This window comes from Protopterus annectens, chromosome 12.part0, assembly GCF_019279795.1.
Source record: "Protopterus annectens isolate FY-2018-M chromosome 12.part0, PAN1.0, whole genome shotgun sequence".
Taxonomy (NCBI): domain Eukaryota; kingdom Metazoa; phylum Chordata; order Ceratodontiformes; family Protopteridae; genus Protopterus; species Protopterus annectens.
In genome coordinates, this window is record NC_056746.1 from 630,161,935 (window position 1) to 630,183,109 (window position 21,175).

Sequence of the window (21,175 nt, forward strand, 5' to 3'; positions counted from 1 at the left end):
TCCTTATTTATGGGGACATGAAAAACTGAAGTATTTAGGAGTATGGGTTAGAAATGACTCTGTTGTGGCAGCTAAGGGTATGTGGGAAGAGACTAAACAGAAGATAATACAAAAACTGAGAAACTGGAAGCTTTGTTATATGGATATGGATACTAAGATACAAGCAGTTAAAATGCTTTTAGTCCCTTTAGTCTTCTACACAGATGAGTCATATTTTTATCAACAAGAAGTGAAGCTGGATAGCAATAAGAAAGAGCTGAAGGATTTTATCTGCGAAGAGAAGACAGCAAGGATTAAGTGGGATAAGCTGATTCTTCCAGTAGAAAAAGGTGGATTGGGATTTCCCAGTTTGAAGGGGTATTTTAGGGTAGCACAGTTAAGGCTGTACATAGCACAAGCAGAAAGCTGTAATTCAAAGTGGAAAGGAATGATGATGTGATGCTGCAGGGAGGAAGCTCAAGAAATTAGGTGAGATTAAGATTTTGGATATAGATTCTTAAGAAGAACAACAAAAGTCATAGAGTACTGTATTCATAAAATAGCAGGGAGTGTTCCAAGAACGAAACCAGCATGAGAATGGAGTAAAGAGATTCTGCCAGTAGGGATGACTGTGGTTAGGGATGCAGATAATAGGCAAGAGGGGGCTGGAATTTATTAGAGAAAACTGGTAAAGGAACCAAGGTATTGGGAGCAAATAACTAGAAAAGGTATAGTAATAGAATGGGAACAGGGCAAGAATTTATTTAGACTGCAGGTTAGAGATTGCCTTCCCTATCGAGGATTGATATCAGAGTAATAGGCAAAGAGAAAGACATAGGGAAGTGCTAAATGAAAGCCCAGCACTGGTAGAGTTTTTAATAGAATCAAGAACAATAGCTGCCATTAAAAAAAGAATAATTAGTAAAGCTTATAAAATATTGCGTTATAATTGTAATAATCAGTAAGACGAGCTTAGAAAGGATTGGGTAGAGAGACTGAATAAGCAGTTCACAAAGAGACAATGGGGGGATAGATGTATAGCACCCAAATGTGCAACAAAGTCTAGAAGATTTTGGATCTTTGCCTGGAAGTATTTACATAGATATTTTTATAGCCTAAGTAGGCTGTAAAGAATTTTTTCTCAGGCGAATAGTAAATGTCGGAGGTGCGACAGGCAAGAAGGAGATGGCTGGGAACATATAATTTGGGAGTGTAATGAGTTGGCAGTCTTTAGGGATTCCCTACAGACCGCTCTTTCGGAGATGCTGAGTGAGCGGATTGGATTGACTGGAGAGATGAAATTTTTGAGCTATGATGTAGAATCGGAATTGCCTAGAAATAATAAAGCCCTGTAGAGTCTCAATTATGGTGGCTGCCAAAAAAGCAATTACTAGAAAATGGAAATCAAAGTCTAGACCAACTTTATTAGAAGTAGTAAATATAGTAACAGAAAAAAAAAAAACAACTAGAATTGGGATCTTTAGAAAAGGGAAGGAGCAAACTACATAAGAAAAAATGGGAATTGTGGTAGCAATATATGCAGATAAGGAATGAAATTTAAGAGGCAGCATATGAACAAGCCATATAAAGCTTAACTGACAATGACTGGATAGATTATAAGTGATGTATAATGTTTGCAACTACAGTTATTTCAGTGGTGTCTGATGTATAATGTTTGCATGTAAAGTTGTGTCATTTTGTTTGTTTTTCATTTATATAAATGTAAGAGTGCCTATGTCATATGTAATAATTTGATAATGATGTTTATTAAAAAAAAAGCCTTAACTGACTTTTGTGACCGGGGTTAGGTCTCCCCTGTGGGAAAGGCTTAGCTGATCCCCTATCATAGTGAGTCAGAAGAGTGAATTCTGAACTCTGGAAAGCTGCCAGTGTGGGTTTGTGCAGCCATAGACTCCATATGCTACTGAGGCAGTCTGAAACTTTAACATCTATTGTACAGTTAAGTTTGACTTAGGCAACTGTTCTTCGTGAAACAAATTAGTGAAACCTGTCTAATTGGGTATAATGCATTTACTGGTAAGTATTTACACTGCCCAGATACCAGCAAAGAAGAAATTTGGAGAAGGTAACAGAAAATCAACAAGAAACTGAGAACACTCAAGAAGGGAAGAGTCATGCAGCTATTTGGCCAAAACAGTTCATATTTCAGCTTTGGTGCAGGAGATTGCTTCCAGTAGTTAGAGGAAAAAGTACGTCAGATGTACTTAGAGGTCTTTAAAATATGTGAAACACTGAAAAATATATATAATTAAATAACAAAAGGCGAGAAAAAAGTAGAAGCTTTAACTAGCTATTCCGGAGAGCTGGTAAAACTGCAACGTGTATAGTCTGAAATGAAGAAAACCCTGGCTGAGCATGAGGTTTCTCAAGAAGGGCTGTTTCAGAAAGTACTACATTTAGAAGAGTGGGCATGCAGAAGAATCCTGAGATGTTCTGGTATACCAGAGAAACTGGAGGGAATAAACTGCTTTGATTTTATAACTTTTTTCTACAACCCGTAAAGCAAAGCACTTTTCTTACTTTTCTTCTTGCCGTTGAAGAGAGTAAGTGTTCTGTTTCATATCCTTTTGGTAAACAGAAAAGTGCTAGATGTACGTGTGCATGGGTAGTTAACTACAAATTCACCTCAAGTTTAGCAACCCTAATCCTCAATGGTAAGTGAAATGTAAATATCCCAACATTTTGTTGTTCAGACTATCTCTGGGTTGTATGTATGCAAAATATGACTGCTAAAAACTGCCATGGCAGTGTAAGCTGCTCACAAGTTAGCAACTTGACTGGCATTTTGCAGCAAGATTTGTTAATTGAAAGGACATATTGTGTATATACTCCAAACTTGGCCACAAAGCAACCAAGCCCTGTATTAATAAAAGTGCAGTCATACCAAGTGAGAGAGTTGCTGCTTATAAAATGATGGCAGAAAGAAATGGTATTAAAATTTTGGGACAGCAGAGTGGTTGTGTTACAATGATTATTTGCTGTACACCAGGCAGAAGCGAAACAAGTTTATCCCAGCCATCAGGGAGTGCCAGGAGGTAGGTGTGAGATTCAATCTGCTTTATCCAGCTCTCTTCGGAATGTTTTTCTGAGAGGACCAATGACTTTATTGGTTGATTATCAGGTTAAAGAGGAAATAAAAATGTTTAGCCAACAAAAGATGACTCTGTCTCTCACTCTTCTGACAATAATACATGTATTTATGTTTACTGGGAAAGTCCACTGGGCCTAAAAGAGCCCATTTTCTGTGGAGCCCCGGGGAGATCAGTTCTGACAAGAACATAGATGCAGAAAAAAATTAAACATTAATTGGTGCAGAAGTAGAAACAGTGTTACACATATTGGTTACAGTAATACATACAGAATATATACTTAAGTTAGGAATTTAGTTAGTTTGATTACAGTAACATACACAGAATATATACATAAAAGCAGGAATTTAGTTGGTTGCCAGATGAATTCAGAGTGGTAAAAACAGAGATAAATTAATCAGCATTATTGTGCCAGTATCAACAAGTGAAAGAAAAAAAGAAACATGGAGAAAGTATCATCAGTCACTAGTAGTAAAAAGCATAGGAACTTAGTTATAATGCAAAGCCCACAGAGAAATTTTGCTGAATTAATAAATACATTGGAGACCGTAAAGCATCAGTCCTACTGGATATAGGAGTAGATGTGAAATCTGGCTTTGCAAGAAGAAGACATACTGAAATTTAGTTGACTGCGCTAAACTGGTTGGTGAATCCACTTTTCTTCTTTGCTGGCATCTAAGCAGTGTACTTACTAGCCAGTAACTGAATTTTATCCAAATTGACTATTTTACTAGCTTTGTTTCACATTTTTTGTTTTCAGACTGGGAGAGCACTAATCAACTAAGCTGGTCACTGTACAGTCGTCTTAGAGGTCCACCTATTTGTAATATTTAGGCTTGTACTTGAATAACCAAAGCTGGGAATGTGGTCATGGAAGAATGAGGAAAAGCAGACTGTCATAATGGGAGGAAGGTAGGTCTGAGTGAGTTAACAGTGGGCAGACAACATGATAGAGATTAAGGTGGGGAGGGAACTGGCTTGACCCTAAGGGATGATAAAACGAAAGGACCAGATGGACTGCCTTTCAGAATCTTCAGGTATATGACCAGTGTGCTTTCTGTTCTCCAGCAGATATTTTCACTGGATGACTGGCTAATGAAAAAATGCCCAAAGATTGGAGGTCTGCAAGTATGGTACCCTTCTAAAAATTTTTGGGAGAAGGGAGGAGAATAGTGCAGCGCATAGGCCACAGCAGTCCCACTGTGAAGTGTTAGCTGGAGGAGTGGAACTGATGGGTGTCAAAGATGTTTTGGGGGGGGGGGTTTATCACACCTGGTGTGGACTAGTGGCAGGCAAGTGAGAGACCAGTGTTGTAACAAATAGAATTTTAAGTTTATCCTAAGGGGGAGAGACCATAGTAGCAAGCATCCAGTCTGTTTTGTCCTTGTCCCACCACACATTGAGTACTTGTGGAGTTCTGCAGGCCATGCATGAAGATCGATTCCATGTTGCTAGAAGGTGCAGTGGATGGAGGGGCAATGATGTGAGTGAGAGGAGCTTGGGCTCTTCTCACTCAAGACCAGAAAGATTAGAAGCGAACATATTTGTATACAGGATCTTGTCAGGAAGATATCAAGTGGTCATCCTGAATGAGAAGAAAAGAGGAGGAAGGAGACAGACAGAAACTTGCATGGAATAACTACTTCTTGGGTCTCTAAGCATAATTACTCAGAGAGAGTTGTTCCATGAAATGGACTAGCAGAATAGAAGGGGGAAAGGTAACCCATAGGAGCATTTAGGATGACATGGGACAGCATACATGCCGGAGGGATGGATTTCTGTCCCAGAGACTTCCCATACTCTGGAATAAACTACCTATCTATATCAAACAAACATCCTCATTAGTAGTCTTCAAGAAAAATTGTGATGATTGGATGGGAAATAGGAAATTCACCCCGGGGATCAGTTCTATGGCTCTGCTCGACAGTGGCACAGGAAAATAATTTTCTTGGGTGGCAAAAGCCAGGGTACCTTTTTGGCTGGGCTTGTGTAGGCCCTAGGGCCAATAGCCTAGTACCTACCTATGAACCTATGAAAAAAGATGAAGTGAAAGACGAGGATGGAAAAGACTTAAATGTTGCAGAATACATATGCTTATTGTCTCCTTTTGCTGTTAAGCAAATGTAATTTGTAACAACTTCTGTTGTAAAAGATTTGTCTTAGTTGTCTGCTGTATGGAGACAATTGTATTTGAATACAAGAAATAAAAAACAGCAAGAAGAATATTAACATTGTTTATGCATAGACAGCTCTTATTGTTTAGGATGGACAGGGGAGTTTAGGCAGTCAAAATGTAGCCTTCATTCCAACATAGTAATATTTTGTAAAGTAATTAACTTCTGGCACATATATCACTTTAAACATTGTCAGTTGTGCAATCATTGACTGTGCTTTTCAGATCTGGAGGTACTGCGGGCTTTCCAAAACCAGATTGCTACGATCCAGCGAGATGCTGTTTGGTGGCTTCACACTGTTGTACCGACCATCAGCAAACTGAACCCCAAGGATTATGTGCATTGGTAAGTACCACTGTTTGTTTTATTCCCCATTAATGCCATTGTTGTTAAAGAACTGATGGTTGAGTATAACATAGGGCATTTCTCTCATGTATCTAAAACAATGTCCTCTGTATGCTGTGCTGCACCACCTGTAAATACTGTAAAGTCCTAAATTGTAAGGTGAACTGTACAGCTGACTTGACTCTGTATCCCTGTTTGATAACATGTCCTTGTGGTCATATGCGTTTTCCATTCCTAACTAAGGAAAATGTGTTTGTACATCTAGTTGAAATGAATTCAGCTTAAATTCTTGTTTTTTATGTTAAAGTTCTGTGATATTGATGCAGAAACTAGTAAAGTAAGCATTTTTCTGGCCTGTATTATCTTAGGTTTCCAGCTCTGCAGGTAATATGATATTGCCTCTGAGTGCTATTGATGTTGCCTTTGGTGGTATTGTCACATCTGATGGATGTAGTTTATAGAAAAGATGTGTCATATTTAATTAGGTAAGGAAATTAATTGCCAAGTAACTGAAGATGAATTTTGCCAGATATACAGAAATAGGTTGCAGATTTTAAATTATAGTAGTGATTTTACAGTATGGTTGACAGCTAAAATGAAAAAAAAATACAGATACAACTGCTACAGCACAATTATTTTCCATGAGCATTAAGCACAAGCAGACATGCACCTCCAGTCTGACTTCCAGAGCATACCTAAAAAGTTATTTATGTCATTTAATGCTGAAATTGTCATATCATTATTTTTTTTGTTTGTTTTTTTGCCTGTAAATATTGCTATTCCATTTTTTATTGTTATTTCTTTATTTTATTTATTTATTTTGTTGTAATTTTTACTAATTTTCTGTTGAAAATGGCCAGTTGGACCATCACGGTAAAGAAATACAGTAAATAAAGAAGTAGATAAATACATTTTGACTACTTTCCTAGCTCAAGATATAGACTTATGCAAAGTCAAAAGGGGAAGCAGACTCTGCTATTTTCATTTTTTTCTTGCCGTATAAAACAGTCTTAAATTGGCTATGTTGGCTGTGTTTTTGTATTACATTGGATTACATAGTAGACTGTTATTTTGAAAGGTTCACAACATCTCAAAATAGCTTACAAGTGACTGTCCTTGTAAAAAATAGCTTCTTCATAAATATTACCATCTCCATGTCTAAGGAGATAGCCACCAGGTTTCCAGTTGTGGCCACCTCATTGTGCCTGAAATTCTTGGATTTTCTTAGAGCATGAGACATTATCTGTTTAACTTTCCATGTGCAGCCTAAAGCAAAAAAGAGTATGAGCATAAGAGATGTTCAAAGGAGGAGTTTCACTATTATAAGATGCAACAGAGAAAAATAAATAGAGGAGGCAAGCAAGGGAGTTTGAGGCCATAGTAACACCTATAGTTCCAGTGAGAACTGTGAACATTGGGGCATATGTCCTGCAGTCTGTTTGAAAGTATGACTGCCTGTCCTGATCCCTTTGAAGGAAGACAATGTGATTTCCTGTCAGCTGAAGTTAGAGATGTTCGGTCCAGAAGCCAGTTACTAAGACATCCATTATAGATGTCCATCCTTCAGAAATTTCAGCTGTGTCACTTGAACTGTGTTTGTAGCAACATAGTATCTCTTTGAAATTCTGAATATATACAAAGTCCACAATTGCCATTTCTCAAAATAATTTCTCTTCTCTGTGGTTCAATGATCTTGGAGTTTGTGTGTATGCATGTATGTAAGTATACATAAGTTTTAGGGTTGCTGTGTAATTTGCTCCTGGAAAAAACAACTTTAAAAAAGGGACAGCAATTTTCACTGGTTTCCTGTATTTTCTGACTTTTTTTTGCTGTGATTAGGTTTATATAAGAAATTGTGAACGGTGCCATGATTATGCAGGTCTCAAAGAAATAACTTCAGTTGAAAGAGCTGCCATTATCCATTCTGTTAGGGCCTGCTTCTGAGCATGGATGTTAAACTTAATGATGTTAAATGCAGTCAGATGCTACAAGAGTAGCCCTCCTTCCACTTCATCGGTGGCTGTCCCTACAAACAGAAGATTGAAGTCTTCTATCCCACCTTACTTGGAATTAGAGTTAAATGAGAAAAATGTTGCAGATTCCACAAAGGTTTACTTATCCCTAGGATGTTTTATACCATTTTGTAAAGTTGTAAGCCAGATGATGTTTCAAGTGGACACTTTTCCTTAATCAGCAAACAGTTTAAACAGGAGGTTTCCGAGTCCTAAAAGAATTATCTTGATCTATTAGGCTTAATGGAACCTATATCAGTAGTGGTCTCCCTCCCCATCCAGTATTCCACGCTTCTGAAGGTGCCATTAAGGTGATGTCTGTGGAAACAAGCTCCAACCTCAAGCTTCCAAGAAAGCCTGATAATCCCTACAGAGTGCAGGACATCTGTTAATTATATAAAAAACACAGGTGGACCCTAGAACTGCCTCTTTCCATAGTGCAGGTGGTTCTAAACTGGCTTCAAGACTCAGCACATTTCCATATAACAAATAGTGAAGTACTAGATCCCTATGGGAGAAGGTTTATGCTTCTACTGTTGCATTTAGGACCATTAACTATCAGGCAGACATTTTTTACATTTTCTTTATTTGTTTTGAAATATAGTACAAATATATGTATATATTCACTCTGTGTAATCTACATCTAATGATGAACTTTTCAGTTCTTAATTTGAACACCTTATTTTTGTGTATGTCACTGTCGTATCATTATGGCATGATGTTCATCGTGTTTCACTGTTGCAGTCATTTCAGTTGGGTTATCCTGCTGGCAGGCTACCTGCAGTCGGCCTGAATTACAAATTCCTGGTCCGGCGTCGATTGCTGTCGCCTCCTCCCTGACGTCAGTGCGCCAGGGGTATAAAAGATGCAGCCGGCACCATTTTCTTCAGTCTTTCTTGCAGCGCGGTGCCCGAAGCAAAAGCAGTTCACAAGTGCCGGTTGGCCGACTCCTGAGAATTTCAAGTTCAAATTTCAGATCCGAAGACTTCATTAAAGCTAAGTACCCCGTTGGGGAAACTTTTTTCTTGCTCCAGACCAATGTCAGAAAAAGTTAATAATTGTATTTCTTGTGGGAAGCAAATACCTCATAAGGATTTTCATTCTTACTGTATTCCTTGCCTAGGCCCTGACCACGACGTTGCTAGTTGTCAGTTTTGTGCTACATTTAACCAACGCACTATTAAGCATTGGTACGATTTTGCATTTCATTATTTTGGCAGAAGATTTAATTATATAATGCCGTCGGAACAGCTGACTACCAGAATTTCTAAAAAGCTCAAAGATAATGAAAAGGACAGGCATCCGAGGTCCAAAACCGACGATGAGGCTTCGGCTAGGCCAGTCGCCGGTTCTCAGTGAGGAGCTTTTGCAGCCCCTGACGCCCACTACCTCGGAGCCATAGGCTGCTTCCGACTCCCACATGGAGCCGACTAGGCCACTGGAAACTCAAGGTATTGGACCCTCGGAAACTATTCCCTCAGATGGGTCCGGAGCCGCTGAGCAGCCATTGACTTCTGAGGATGTTTTCAGGCCTACCCAGTTATATGTGAAAACGACTTCAGCTTCAAAGGCAAAGACTAAAGCACCTCTAAAGACAAAGAAACAAGTACAACATTCCCCTGGACAGGCCTCCATGCCTAAAAAACAGATGCTTAAAATAGCCGAAGACCTAATTACTTTGATCAGGGGTTCCCATCCCCCTCCTGATGAGGCCTAGGCAAGAGACAGAATATGAATCTTCAGATCAGGTTTCCATTTCCTCTGATTCCTCTTCTGAACAGGAATACTCTCTTCCTCCCTATGAGGATTCTGATGCTGAAGAATCTATCCCTTCAGCCTCTCCTCCTGAGGATTATTCTTTTGGGGAGACCCTGCATACTATGAGGGAGCACTTCCACTGGGAGAGCCAAGATTACTCAGAATCTAAGAAAAGGCTCAGAGATTTTCTTTTACTATCTCAGCACAGGCCCCTTGCTATTCCTCCTGTTTTAGACATTGTAGATGATGTATTTTTAGAGTCCGGTCTGACTCCTGACTCTTTACCACCAGCTCCTGTTAAGCCAGACAGATACTACAGGGTTCCTGATATACATAAATTTCTATATAAAAACCCTGCTGCTGTCCCAGAAACTATCTCTCAGGGTCCCAAGGGGGGGTCAAGGCTTCCACTGCAAAAAACCCTATCCCCTCTGATAGGGATTCAAGGGCCCTGGACAGATGGGGGAAAAAGATTTACACTTCTGCTACTGTGGCTGTAAGGGCTTTAAATTGTCAGTTTCATATGCTTAAATATCAGCAATATCTTATGTCACTACTTAAACAGAAAATGTTGACAAATTCTGAATGTGCAGAAAACAAAGAAATGCAGGATTTATTGCATGCAGCTGAACAGGTGGGAAAGCATACTTTGCAATGTGGTTTTGATTCTCTGGAGGCCTCCTGCAGGGCTGCTGATATGGGTTCTGTCATTAGGAGGCATGCTTGGTTAAAGGAACAGAATCTGCCTGATCATGTTAAAGCAAAATTATTAGATGCTCCATTACAGCATGATACCTTGTTTGGTGTTAAAGCAGAAGAGGTGTTGAAGAAAATGGAGGACAAAGCTAAATCTATGCAAACAGTTAAGGATTTCTTATAGGTACAGCCTCCCAGATTTAGCAGGAACTGGCCTACAAAGAATTGGTCCTTTCCAGTGTCAGACAGGCCACAAAGAGGCAGATACAGACGCCCCAGAGGCAGATCCCAGCCCCAAGGCTCATACAGGTCTAAACAATGGGGTGCTTCTACCTCCAAAAGCAGAAAAGATAAATCGCAGCCATACAGGAAATAGTCTCAATGACTTTCCCCTGCCAGCACCAAGCACTTATCTTCCGGCAGCTCCTTTAGGGGGGAAAACTAGCACTTTTTTCACAAAATTGGCACATGATCACCCAGGACAAATGGGTCTTGAATATAGTGTCACAAGGTTACAGGTTCCATTTTCACACCCTGCCAAGGGCAAACAGTATGCCAGACCTGCCACACAATCAATGGGCAGAGGCACAAAAACAAGTTGCTTCCCTCATGGACATGAGGGCCATTCACCGAGTACCACAGCAAGAGCAGGGACTAGGATTTTACTCAAGACTGTTCTTGGTGCCCTGAAAGGAAAAAGTCTGGAGACCAGTACTGGACCTGTCTATTCTAAACACATTTCTGGATATTCCAAAATTCAAAATGTTGACTCTGCAGCAGCTTCTGCCCATGCTGGGCAAGAAGGCTTGGCTTGTGACTTTACACCTAAAAGAGGCATACCTGCATGTCCCAGACAGTCATGCAGAAGATACCTCAGATTTATAGCTGGCTCAATGCACTACCAATTCTCTACACTGCCCTTTGGCTTATCTACTGTGCCCAGGGTCTTCACAAAATGCGTGGCACCAGTAATTGCATTTTGCAGACAAAGAGGAATACAAATATATCCTGACTTGGACGACTGCCTTATTCAAGCAGAGAACAAGGACATTCTACTGCAGCATCTGGCATTTGTAAAAAGATTACTAACATGCCTAGGGTACGCAGTAAACGAAAAGAAATCAAAACTAGTACCCTCTCAAGAGATAATATTCCTGGGTGCAAGCTTAAATACAACTAACCAGATGGCTTATTTCACGCCAGACAAACAGACAACTGACTACTTATTTCAAAATGTTGGCAACAAAGACCCAGTTATCTGCAAGAAAAATTCTGCAGGCATTGGGCTTCATGGCATCCTGCATTCTGCTAATTCCGTATGGAAAACCGCATATGAGGAAACTACAATGGTATCGAAAAAGTGTTTGGACTCAACATTGCCACAGCCTGGAAACAATAATTACCCTAATTTCCTGCCTGCAACAGGAGTTTCGATGGTGGGCAAAGGCCTGTCACCACAACAAGGGACAGCCTTTCACTTTACACACAGCCAGGCAGACATTAACAACAGATGCGTCCGATTATGCCTGGGGGGGGTCCATATGGCAGGAAAATGTATTCCAGGGCACATGGTCCGCAAGCCAAATGCATCTACATATCAATCAAAAAGAGATGCTAGCTGTTCAGAATGCCCTGAAAGCCTTCAAGGATCTACTTCATCCAGGACAACTGTTGATAAAGACGGACAATACTACAGTCATGTAGTACATAAACAAGCAGGGAGGCACACATTCCTACCCCCTCTGCAGACTAGCCATGACTTTGTGGGAAACAGCATTGACTTGCCAAGTACATCTGCAAGCACAATTCCTGCCAGGAAAGATAAATACTCTGGCAGACGAACTAAGCAGAAACCTAATGGAGCCCCACGAGTGGAAATTGGATCCACAAGTCTTCAGCATGATAACAAGGAACAGGGGATGCCCGGACATAGACCTATTTGCCTCCCCTCACAACTGCCAACTACAGAGATTCTGCACAAGGACTTATCACAAGCAAGCATGGAAAGTGGATGCTCCGTCTTTCAGCTGGAAAAACGTAATAGTATATGCCTTTCCTCCACTGCCTCTCCTCCCCAAGGTACTCCTAAAGGTCAGACAAGAGAAGCCAAAAATGATACTGATTGCCCCAGACTGGCCCCGCCAGCACTGGTACCCAATCCTAAAGAACTTGTCTCAATGCCCAGCCTGGACATTACCTCAAATTCCTCACTTATTGACCCAACAAAACAGTCAGATCCTGCACAGCCAACTCAGGACCTTAAATCTGGCAGCATGGCCAATATTGTAATCATTCAAAACACACCTCTCTCTAAAGCGGTGTTGGATGTTATTTTGGAGGCCAGGAGGCCTAGCACCAGAAAATCTTATGCAAAAAAATGGAAGAGATTCTCTGCTTGGAACCAGGTACAAGGAATTGACACGATTTTACCAAATATTCCTCAGATTTTGCAATACTTAACTGAGATGCTGGACAAAGGCCTATCCTTTTCATCAATTAAGATTCATGCCTCTGCCATTTCAGCTCATTACAATACAGAACCACCGATTTTTTCTCATCCATTACTAAGGCAGTACCTCAGAGGGGCCAAAAACATAAGATCTCCAAGGAGAGCACCAGTACCTGCATGGGACCTCAGTTATGTCTTCGAAAAACTCACACTGCCTCCTTTTGAGCCAGCCTCTACAGCTGATATAAAATTCTTATCCTGGAAAACAGCTCTGCTCCTAGCAATAACCTCTGTAAGACGAGTCTCAGAGTTACAGGCACTTATGGCTGTGAAACCTTTTATCATTTTCCATCCTGACAGGGTTTCTCTGAGGACAAACCCGACATTTATGCCTAAGGTAGTGTCCAGTGTGGCCCTGAACCAAACAATTAATTTGCCTACCTTTTATCCATGCTCACAGAAGAAGGGTGAGAGACTTCTGCATTCTTTGGACATTCACAGGCAGCTATGCTTCTACTTGGACAGAACCAAAGTTTTCAGAAAGGCTGAACAACTTCTAGTGGCATATGCTGCAGGATCACAAGGAAAGGCCATCTCAAAGCAGACTTTCAAAGTGGATAGGCCACTGCATTTGTTTCTGCTATTCACAGCATGGCAAATCAGTGCCTAAGGGCATTAGGCCACATTCAACCAGAGCAGCAGCCACTTCAGCAGCCTTCCTCAGAGGAGTACCAACCAAAGACATCTTAGAGGCTGCAACTTGGGAGTTCAGTGCACACTTTTACAAAGCACTAACACTTATCTCTCTACTCTAAATCCAGGGCAGGCTTTGCCACTGCAGTTCTGCAGGGCCTCATAGCCTCTCCAAATCCTATTTAGCCCCAGCCTCCCAACCTTAACTTTGGGATTCAACCCAATTGTAATGACTGCAACAGTGAAACGCAATGAACATAGTACAGTTGTTTACCTACCATAAATGTAGATGTTCAAGTGTATTCACTGTTGCAGTCCAGGTTACCCACCCACCATCCCCCTTTCCTTTGCTGGGACTTATCTGTACTTCTCTATTCTATACAACCTATGTGGTGTATTTGCTTGTAGATGAAGGAAGAGTTTACTTTACTGTATGCATGTTTATTAGCATAAATTAGCCTGCCCTTTTGGGGGCACCTGACATCTGGGGCAAGAAAAACTGAAGAAAATGGCGTTGGCTGCATCTTTTATACCCCTGGTGCACTGACGTCAGGGAGGAGGCGACAGCATCCGATGCCGGACCAGGACTTTGGAATTCAGGCTGACTGCGGGTAGCCTGCCAGCAGGATAGCCCAATTGAAATGACTGCAACAGTGAATACACTCGAACATCTACATTTATGGTAGGTACACAACTGTACTTTCTTATTCAGGTGCAGTTAAATTACACAACATAATGTTTTTGCATGTGTGTGCGCTCTTTTCAGGGCATCCTCTTTTATAAATGCAGCATAGGTTTATTATCTCATATTTATGCCATATCTCATACACAGATTGCTATATTTTAGCAAGAAATCAGAAAAAATATGTTTTACATCTTCACTATTCCCTAATTATTGTGTTGTGTTCATATTTATGATACACTGTTACCCATTATCTTAAACATTAATTCTACTCTTTACTTGCAAACAGATTTATTTTATAATGCTTACTTATTTTAGATGCTTCTCTTCAACATACTCACACCCTCTTTAAGTATACAGGTAATCATAACCATCCTTTTGCCCTCTGACAATAAAATGCTGCAAATATTCCTTGTTTGCTTCCCTTCCATAAATTACATCACTTTATTCCAGGGTTTTTTAGATCATTTTCCTCCTAAGTGAGTGTTGTCCTTGGGGACTTCCAAAATGGCTGCACACTGAGTAACAGCTTAATTTCAGCTCTCCCAGTGTGAAAACAGAAACTCAGAAAAAGAGAGCCAATGAATTTGTCTTTTTGGGTAAACTTCAGTAACTGTCTAGCAAGCACACTGCCTGGATACAAACAAAAAAGGAAATTTAGAGAACCTGAAACAAATTAATCACAAAAGGTGAGGCGAAAACACTGGCTTGGAAGAATCCTGCATCTGTTCAGCAAAAAGTATCTCAAGGTCCAGCTTTGAGGCAAGACATGACTTCCAGTAATCTAGAGGAAAAAAATAAGTCAAATGTGCTCAGAGCTGACTAAAATAAATGTAACACTGAGGGAGTATATCAACTCAAATAAAAGGCTATAAAATGGAAGACATTTTAAACAGATATTCAGATAAGCTTGACAAATCTGCAAAAATTAGAGGTTGAAATGAAGAAAAGACAGAGTATGAGTGCTCAAGAAGAAACGCTTAAAAAATGGAAAAATTAGAAGGCAGAGCGCATAGGGAAAAGCTTAGATTTTCTGCTGTACCAGAGAAACTGGAAGGAACTGATTGTCTTAATTTTATGAAAACACAAATAAGCAACTGAACTGGTATTTGACAGCAGGAGTTGTTAAATGAAAAGGCACATTGTGTGTGTGTATTCTAAACCTGACCATAAGAAGGCAACCTAGACCTTTAATAGTAATGATGCAATCCGAACAGCCGAAGGAGTTGATTCTGATAAAATTTTGCAGAAGGGCAAAGTGTGGGAGACAGTAGAGTGCTTGTGGAAAATGATTACTCTGTGTACACCATGCAGAAAAGGAGTAAATTTGTTCCAGCAACCAGGGATTGTTGAGAAGCAGGAGTGATATTCCAGCTGCTGTATCCAGCTGTTTTCAGAATATTTTTTCCGAGGCTTAAAACCATTTTTTGATGCAGAACTTGCTAAGGAGGAAATACAGAGGTTTGTCCAACAAAAAGTGGACTATCAGATAAAGGGGATTCTCTTTCTTATTCTCTTGATAATAAGCCTATAGAGAGATTATGCCATCAAAACCTTTTTCAGTGTTCCAAAGAAAAATGCTTCAGAGACGGAAGAAGGATGAGTTGACTAAACTAACCAGGAGTACTTTGGAAATGAACCAGTGTGTGTGTTTGGGAGATGGAAATCAACATGAAGAAAACCTTTGACTCAGAAATTGATGAATAAATGTGGAACTGTAAAGCATTAATTACAATAGTGAAATATGAAGGAACATGAAAACCTGAAAATATTTGACTTTTTTGATATTGCCAAACTTGTTGGGGACTCCAAAGCGTATGCCCTACTTTGTCACTGATGTTTGGAATAACATTTAGGAGAGTAAACTTCCAAGATGGCTGCACATTGGGAGAGCTAGAAACGAGCTGTTACTCAATGCAAAAACAGAAACTCAGCAGAGAAGGGAAGTAGACTTGTGTTTATGTATAAATTTCTGTAACTGGCGTGCACTGCCTGGATGCCAAGAATAAAGAAATACAGTAGACCTGGAAAAAAATCGGCTACAAATAATGAGGAAGAAACCCTGACTGGGTAAAGTTCTGCAGCTCCTCAGCAAAAAGCGATGCAATCTTCAGACATGACTTCCACTAATCAACAGGAAGATATAAGGCAACTGCATACAGACCTGGTTAAAATAAACAAAACACTGATGGGAGTATATCAACACAAACAACAAAAGACTGGAAAGAAGTGGAAGAAGCATTAAACATATATTCAGATGAGATGATAAATCTGCAAAGATCAGAGGTCAAAATGAAGAAATGATGGTCTGAATATGAAACTGCCAGGAAGAGATGCTTCAAAAATAATAGAATTAGAGAACAGAGCATGGAGGGAAAACCTGAGCTTTTCAGCTGTACCACAGAAGCTTGAAGGAAAGGACTGCATTAATTTTATGAAAGCACAAATAAGCAACTAGACTGGTGTTCCACAGCAGGAGTTGTTAGTTGTACAATTCTGAGAAATATAGGCAATGAAATGTAAAAAAAAAAAAAAGCCTGGTTAAGAAGGCATGACAAAGTAAAATGAATGTGCTTTTTCTTATTCTTGCATAGGGAAATGACTGGATTAAGGACCTTAAATTGATTAATTTAAAGAGAGCACAAGTAAATGAAAAAGAATGTTGAATATTATGAGACTTTTTTTCTATTAAATGCATGTATACTTAGTAACAATTCTGCAACTAATGTTAATGTTTCCAAGGAAACAATCTGATAAAGAGAAACTGTCTCTCTGCTTCTTATGATGTTCTTCATCTCACATTGCTGCAGTCCTTACACTTGGGTAGTCCGCTGTCCTCGGTCGGCCCGAATATCAAAGTATAAGGGTGACGTCGGTCAAGGCGCATTTGACTGACATCAGGACGTCAGGGTACAAATGCACATGACCGACGTCATATCCTCAGTCTTTTTTGCCGCATGGTCCGATGCAGAAGCAGCATTGCAAGTGCCGGTTGGCGTTCTGAGATTTTTTGATTTCGAAGTTTCAGACCGAGTTCAAAGTTGGCTAAGTACCCTGTTGGGGGAATATTTTAGTTTTTTCTTGCCTCAGTGATTTACCGGATGTCAGAAAAAGTGAATAATTGCATTTCTTGTGGGAAACAGATACCGCATAGAGATTAGCATAGTTTGTGTATTCCTTGCTTAGGGCCTGAGCACGACGTTGTTGGGTGTCGCTCTTGTGCTAGATTCAATAAACGCACTATAAAGAGAAGGTTGGATTGTGCCAGGTTAGTCTTTGGGAAGCGGTGCAATTATAAAATGCCGTCGGATGCTCCGGCGCTTCTTCAAGAAGCGCAAGGACAAAGCAGTTAAGCCTAGGCTAGAAGAACCGTCTGTACGGACGCCGGTTCTTTAGAGGTGTCGGTGGAGCCGGTGGTTCCACCGGAGGTTTCATTGGGTTCCCAGGGAGAGACTTTGTTATTGCAGGATGTGGCCTCTCAGGAGGCAGGTCAGGCTGAAGGGGCTTCTCAGGCTACTATACTCCCTTACCTTCCTAGGGTGGTTAGGCCCTCTCCTTCTGTTTCCAAGGCTTCTCCCAGGGGCAGGCCAGGTTTAGCTTCTGTTGGTGTCACCCCTAGTTCTTCAGGTGCTGTGCCCAAGAAGCAAATGCTTAAAATGGCAGAAGATTTGATTACTTTGATTAGGGGTTCTTTGCCCCCTCCTGATAAGAGACCTAGGGTGGAGCCTGAGCCAGGGAGTTTTGAGCAGGCTTCGGATGTTTCAGAGTCTTCGGCTGAAGGCTTGCAGGAGTATTCTCCTTATTCTGACTCGGATGTGGATGATTCTACTACTCCTGCTTCTCCTCCTGAGGATTTTTCTTTTTCAGAAACTCTTCATTCTATGAGGGAGCATTTTAAATGGGAAGGTCAGGACTTCTCTGATTCCAGGAAAAGGCTTAGGGAATGTTTGTTTTTGCCCCAGCATAGGCCTTTGGCTATACCTCCTGTTTTAGATGTTGTGGAAGATGTTTTTGCAGAGGCTTCTCTTAATCCTGATTCTTTGCCTCCTGCTCCTGTTAAACCGGATAGATATTACAGGGTGCCTGAAGCTCATAAGTATCTCTTTAAGAGTCCTAGGGCAGACCCAGAAACTGTTAGTCAGGGGCCTAAAGGTGTTAAGGCTTCTGTTGTCAGGAATCCGGTTCCTTCAGACAAGGAGACCAAGGCTTTGGATAGATGGGGAACGAAAGTTTATACTTCTTCCACTCTAGCTATGAGGGCTTTGAATTGCCAGTTTCACATGTTAAAATACCAAAACTATCTCCTTTCACAATTGAAGTCTAAGGTTGATGCTCTTGCGGAAGGTATTGATTGTAAAGAGTTGCAAGATTTAGTACATGTTTCTGAACAGGTGGGTAAGCATTCTTTGCAATGTGGTTTTGATGCTGTACAGGCCTCGTCTAGGGTGGCTGCCACTGGTTCAGTTCTTCGCAGGCACGCCTGGCTGAGGGATCAGAATTTATCTGACCATGTTAAAACAAGGATTTTAGATGCTCCTTTACAATCTGATGTGTTGTTTGGTTCTCCTGTTGAGACAGTTTTAAAGAAAATGGAAGACAAGGCTAAGTCTATGCAGACTGTTAAAGATTTTTTGCAGGTTCAGCCTCCAAAGTTTAGTAGAAATTGGCCTACTAAGGGGTGGATGTATCCTTCTTATGATTCCCAGTCTAGGGGTAGATCTAGGCGTGGTAGGGGCAGAGCTCAGGGCTCTTTCAGGCCTAGAACAGGAGTTCTCCTGCACAGTCTTCAGGTGAGGGCAGGGGTCAGTCCTTTCGTAAACAGACCCAATGACCTACCTTTTCAGCTGCCAGAGCCTTCCCGTCTGGCAGCACCTTTGGGAGGAAGGTTGGCACTTTTCAAAGAAAATTGGAGTTTAATTACCCAAGACAGATGGGTATTGGATATCATACACCACGGTTACAGGTTTTATTTCCATACCTTGCCTCCTTTCAAAGGCATGCCAGACGTTCCTCCTCCACAAAGAATAGAGGCTCACAAGCAAATTTCTCTGTTACTCCAGCTAGGGGCCATTCAGCCGGTCCCTATGCCAGAAGTGGGCCTAGGATTTTATTCTCGCCTGTTCCTAGTACCAAAGAAAGGGAACACGTGGAGACCAATTTTGGACTTATCTATCCTCAACACTTATCTGGACATTCCCAAGTTCAAAATGTTGATGCTACAGCAGCTTTTACCTCTGTTGGGCAAAGATCATTGGATGGTAACTTTAGATCTCAAGGAGGCTTATCTTCATGTTCCTATCAGACTGAGTTGCAGGAAGTATCTGCGTTTTCGAGCTGGGACTTCTCATTATCAGTTCTCTGCATTGCCCTTTGGCTTATCTACTGTGCCCAGGGTGTTCACGAAGGTTCTGGCTCCAGTGATAGCTTTCCTCAGGTTAAAAGGAATTCAGATTTATCCATATTTGGACGATTGCCTAATTCTGGCTCAAGGAAGGGACGAGCTTCTTCTTCATTTGGATTATGTGATAGCAGTGCTAAGATGCCTGGGGTATTCTGTGAACGAAATAAAGTCCAGTCTAGTACCCTCTCAAGACATGTGCTTTCTGGGTGTGAGACTGAATACAGCATCCCAGATGGCCTTTTTGACCCCGGACAAACAAAAGAATCTTTCCCTTTACTTTCATCAGTTGTCTCATCAGTCCGGGCTGACTGCAAGGACAGTCCTTCAAGCCTTAGGGTTCATGGCATCTTGTATTCTGGTGCTTCCCAATGCCAAACTGCATATGAGGAAGCTACAATGGTATCTCAAAATGTATGGACACAGCACTGCCAGGATTTGGACACTGTCATTCCAATAATACCTTGCATTCAAAAGGAATTTTTGTGGTGGGCTCAGGAATGTCACCTAAACAAGGGACTCTCTGTGACCCGGCCAGAGGCGAGTCAGATTCTAACGACAGATGCCTCAGACAAAGCTTGGGAGCTCATCTGAATGGAAAGTGGATACAAGACAAGTGGCCTGCCAGACTACAACATCTACATATCAACTTGAAAGAGATGTTAGCAGTCCAGTTTGCATTAATAGCTTTCAAGGATTTACTTCTTCCAGGGCAGGTGTTGATTCTAACAGACAACACAACTGTCATGTGGTACATCAACAAGCAAGGCGGAACACATTCTTATCCTCTATGCAGGCAAGCGATGATTTTGTGGGAGACTGCTCTCAGTTTACAGCTAAATCTTCAGGCAAGGTTTCTGCCGGGAGCACAGAACTCCTTAGCAGATGTGTTGAGCAGACAAATTATGGATCCCCACGAGTGGAAATTGGATCCTCATGTATTTCAGAAATTGACAGTGTCATGGGGAACTCCAGACATAGATCTGTTCGCTTCCCCACTAAACCACCAGCTGCCAAAGTTTTGCACAAAAAGGTTTCATCCCACAGGTTGGAGAGTGGATGCTCTTTCTTTCAATTGGAGCAATCTTCATGTGTATGCCTTTCCGCCTCTGCCTCTCCTCCCAAAGGTACTACTAAAGGCCAGACAGGACAAGCCAAGGATGATTTTAATAGCTCCAGATTGGCCTCGACAGCATTGGTACCCATTACTGAGGAGCCTGGTACGGAAGCCTCCATGGCCTTTGCCTACAATTCCACACCTGTTGTCTCAGGAGGACAGTCATTTGCTCAATGTCAAGCTTCACTCTCTGCACCTAACAGCCTGGCATATTCTGTTTTGAACCATAGTGGGCCTCCACTTCCACAACAAGTTTTGAATGTTATTTTGGAAGCTAGAAGGCCTAGTACAAGGAAAGTGTACGCAGAAAATGGAAGAGATTTTTATTTTGGAGTGCAGCAAAGGATTTTGATGTTTCTGATCCTAATTTAAGTGTGGCTCTTCAATATCTTACTGAGTTACTGGACAAAGGTTTGTCTTTCTCTTCTATTAAGGTTCATGCTGCAGCAATTTGCTCACTATGATTGTGACCCACCATTGTTTTCTCATCCTTTGTTCAAGCAATTTCTTAGAGGGCAAAGAATATAAGACCCCACGAAGAGCTCCTACTCCTGCTTGGGATCTCAATTTTGTGTTGGAGAAACTCACTCTACAACCTTTTGAGCCTGCAGCTACTGCTGAATTAAAGTTTTATCATGGAAGACTGCTTTTTGTTGGCTATTACCTCTGCAAGAAGGGTTTCTGAGTTGCAGGCCCTTATGGCAGTTGAGCCTTTCTTAATTTTCCATAAGGATAGGGTATCTTTACGTACTAATCCTTCCT

At 41.1% G+C, this 21,175-nt stretch overlaps 1 protein-coding gene across 3 annotated transcripts in view; it reads left to right on the plus strand.

The window, feature by feature from the left end:
- INTS1 (integrator complex subunit 1) overlaps window positions 1-21,175 on the plus strand; it is a 2,399,836-nt gene that overhangs the window by 454,177 nt on the left and 1,924,484 nt on the right. For all 3 annotated transcript variants that reach the window (XM_044089756.1, XM_044089757.1, XM_044089758.1), the window contains exon 13: window positions 5,488-5,608. In XM_044089756.1, coding sequence (XP_043945691.1) covers window positions 5,488-5,608 — 121 coding nt within the window. The remainder of the gene's footprint in view (window positions 1-5,487; window positions 5,609-21,175) is intronic.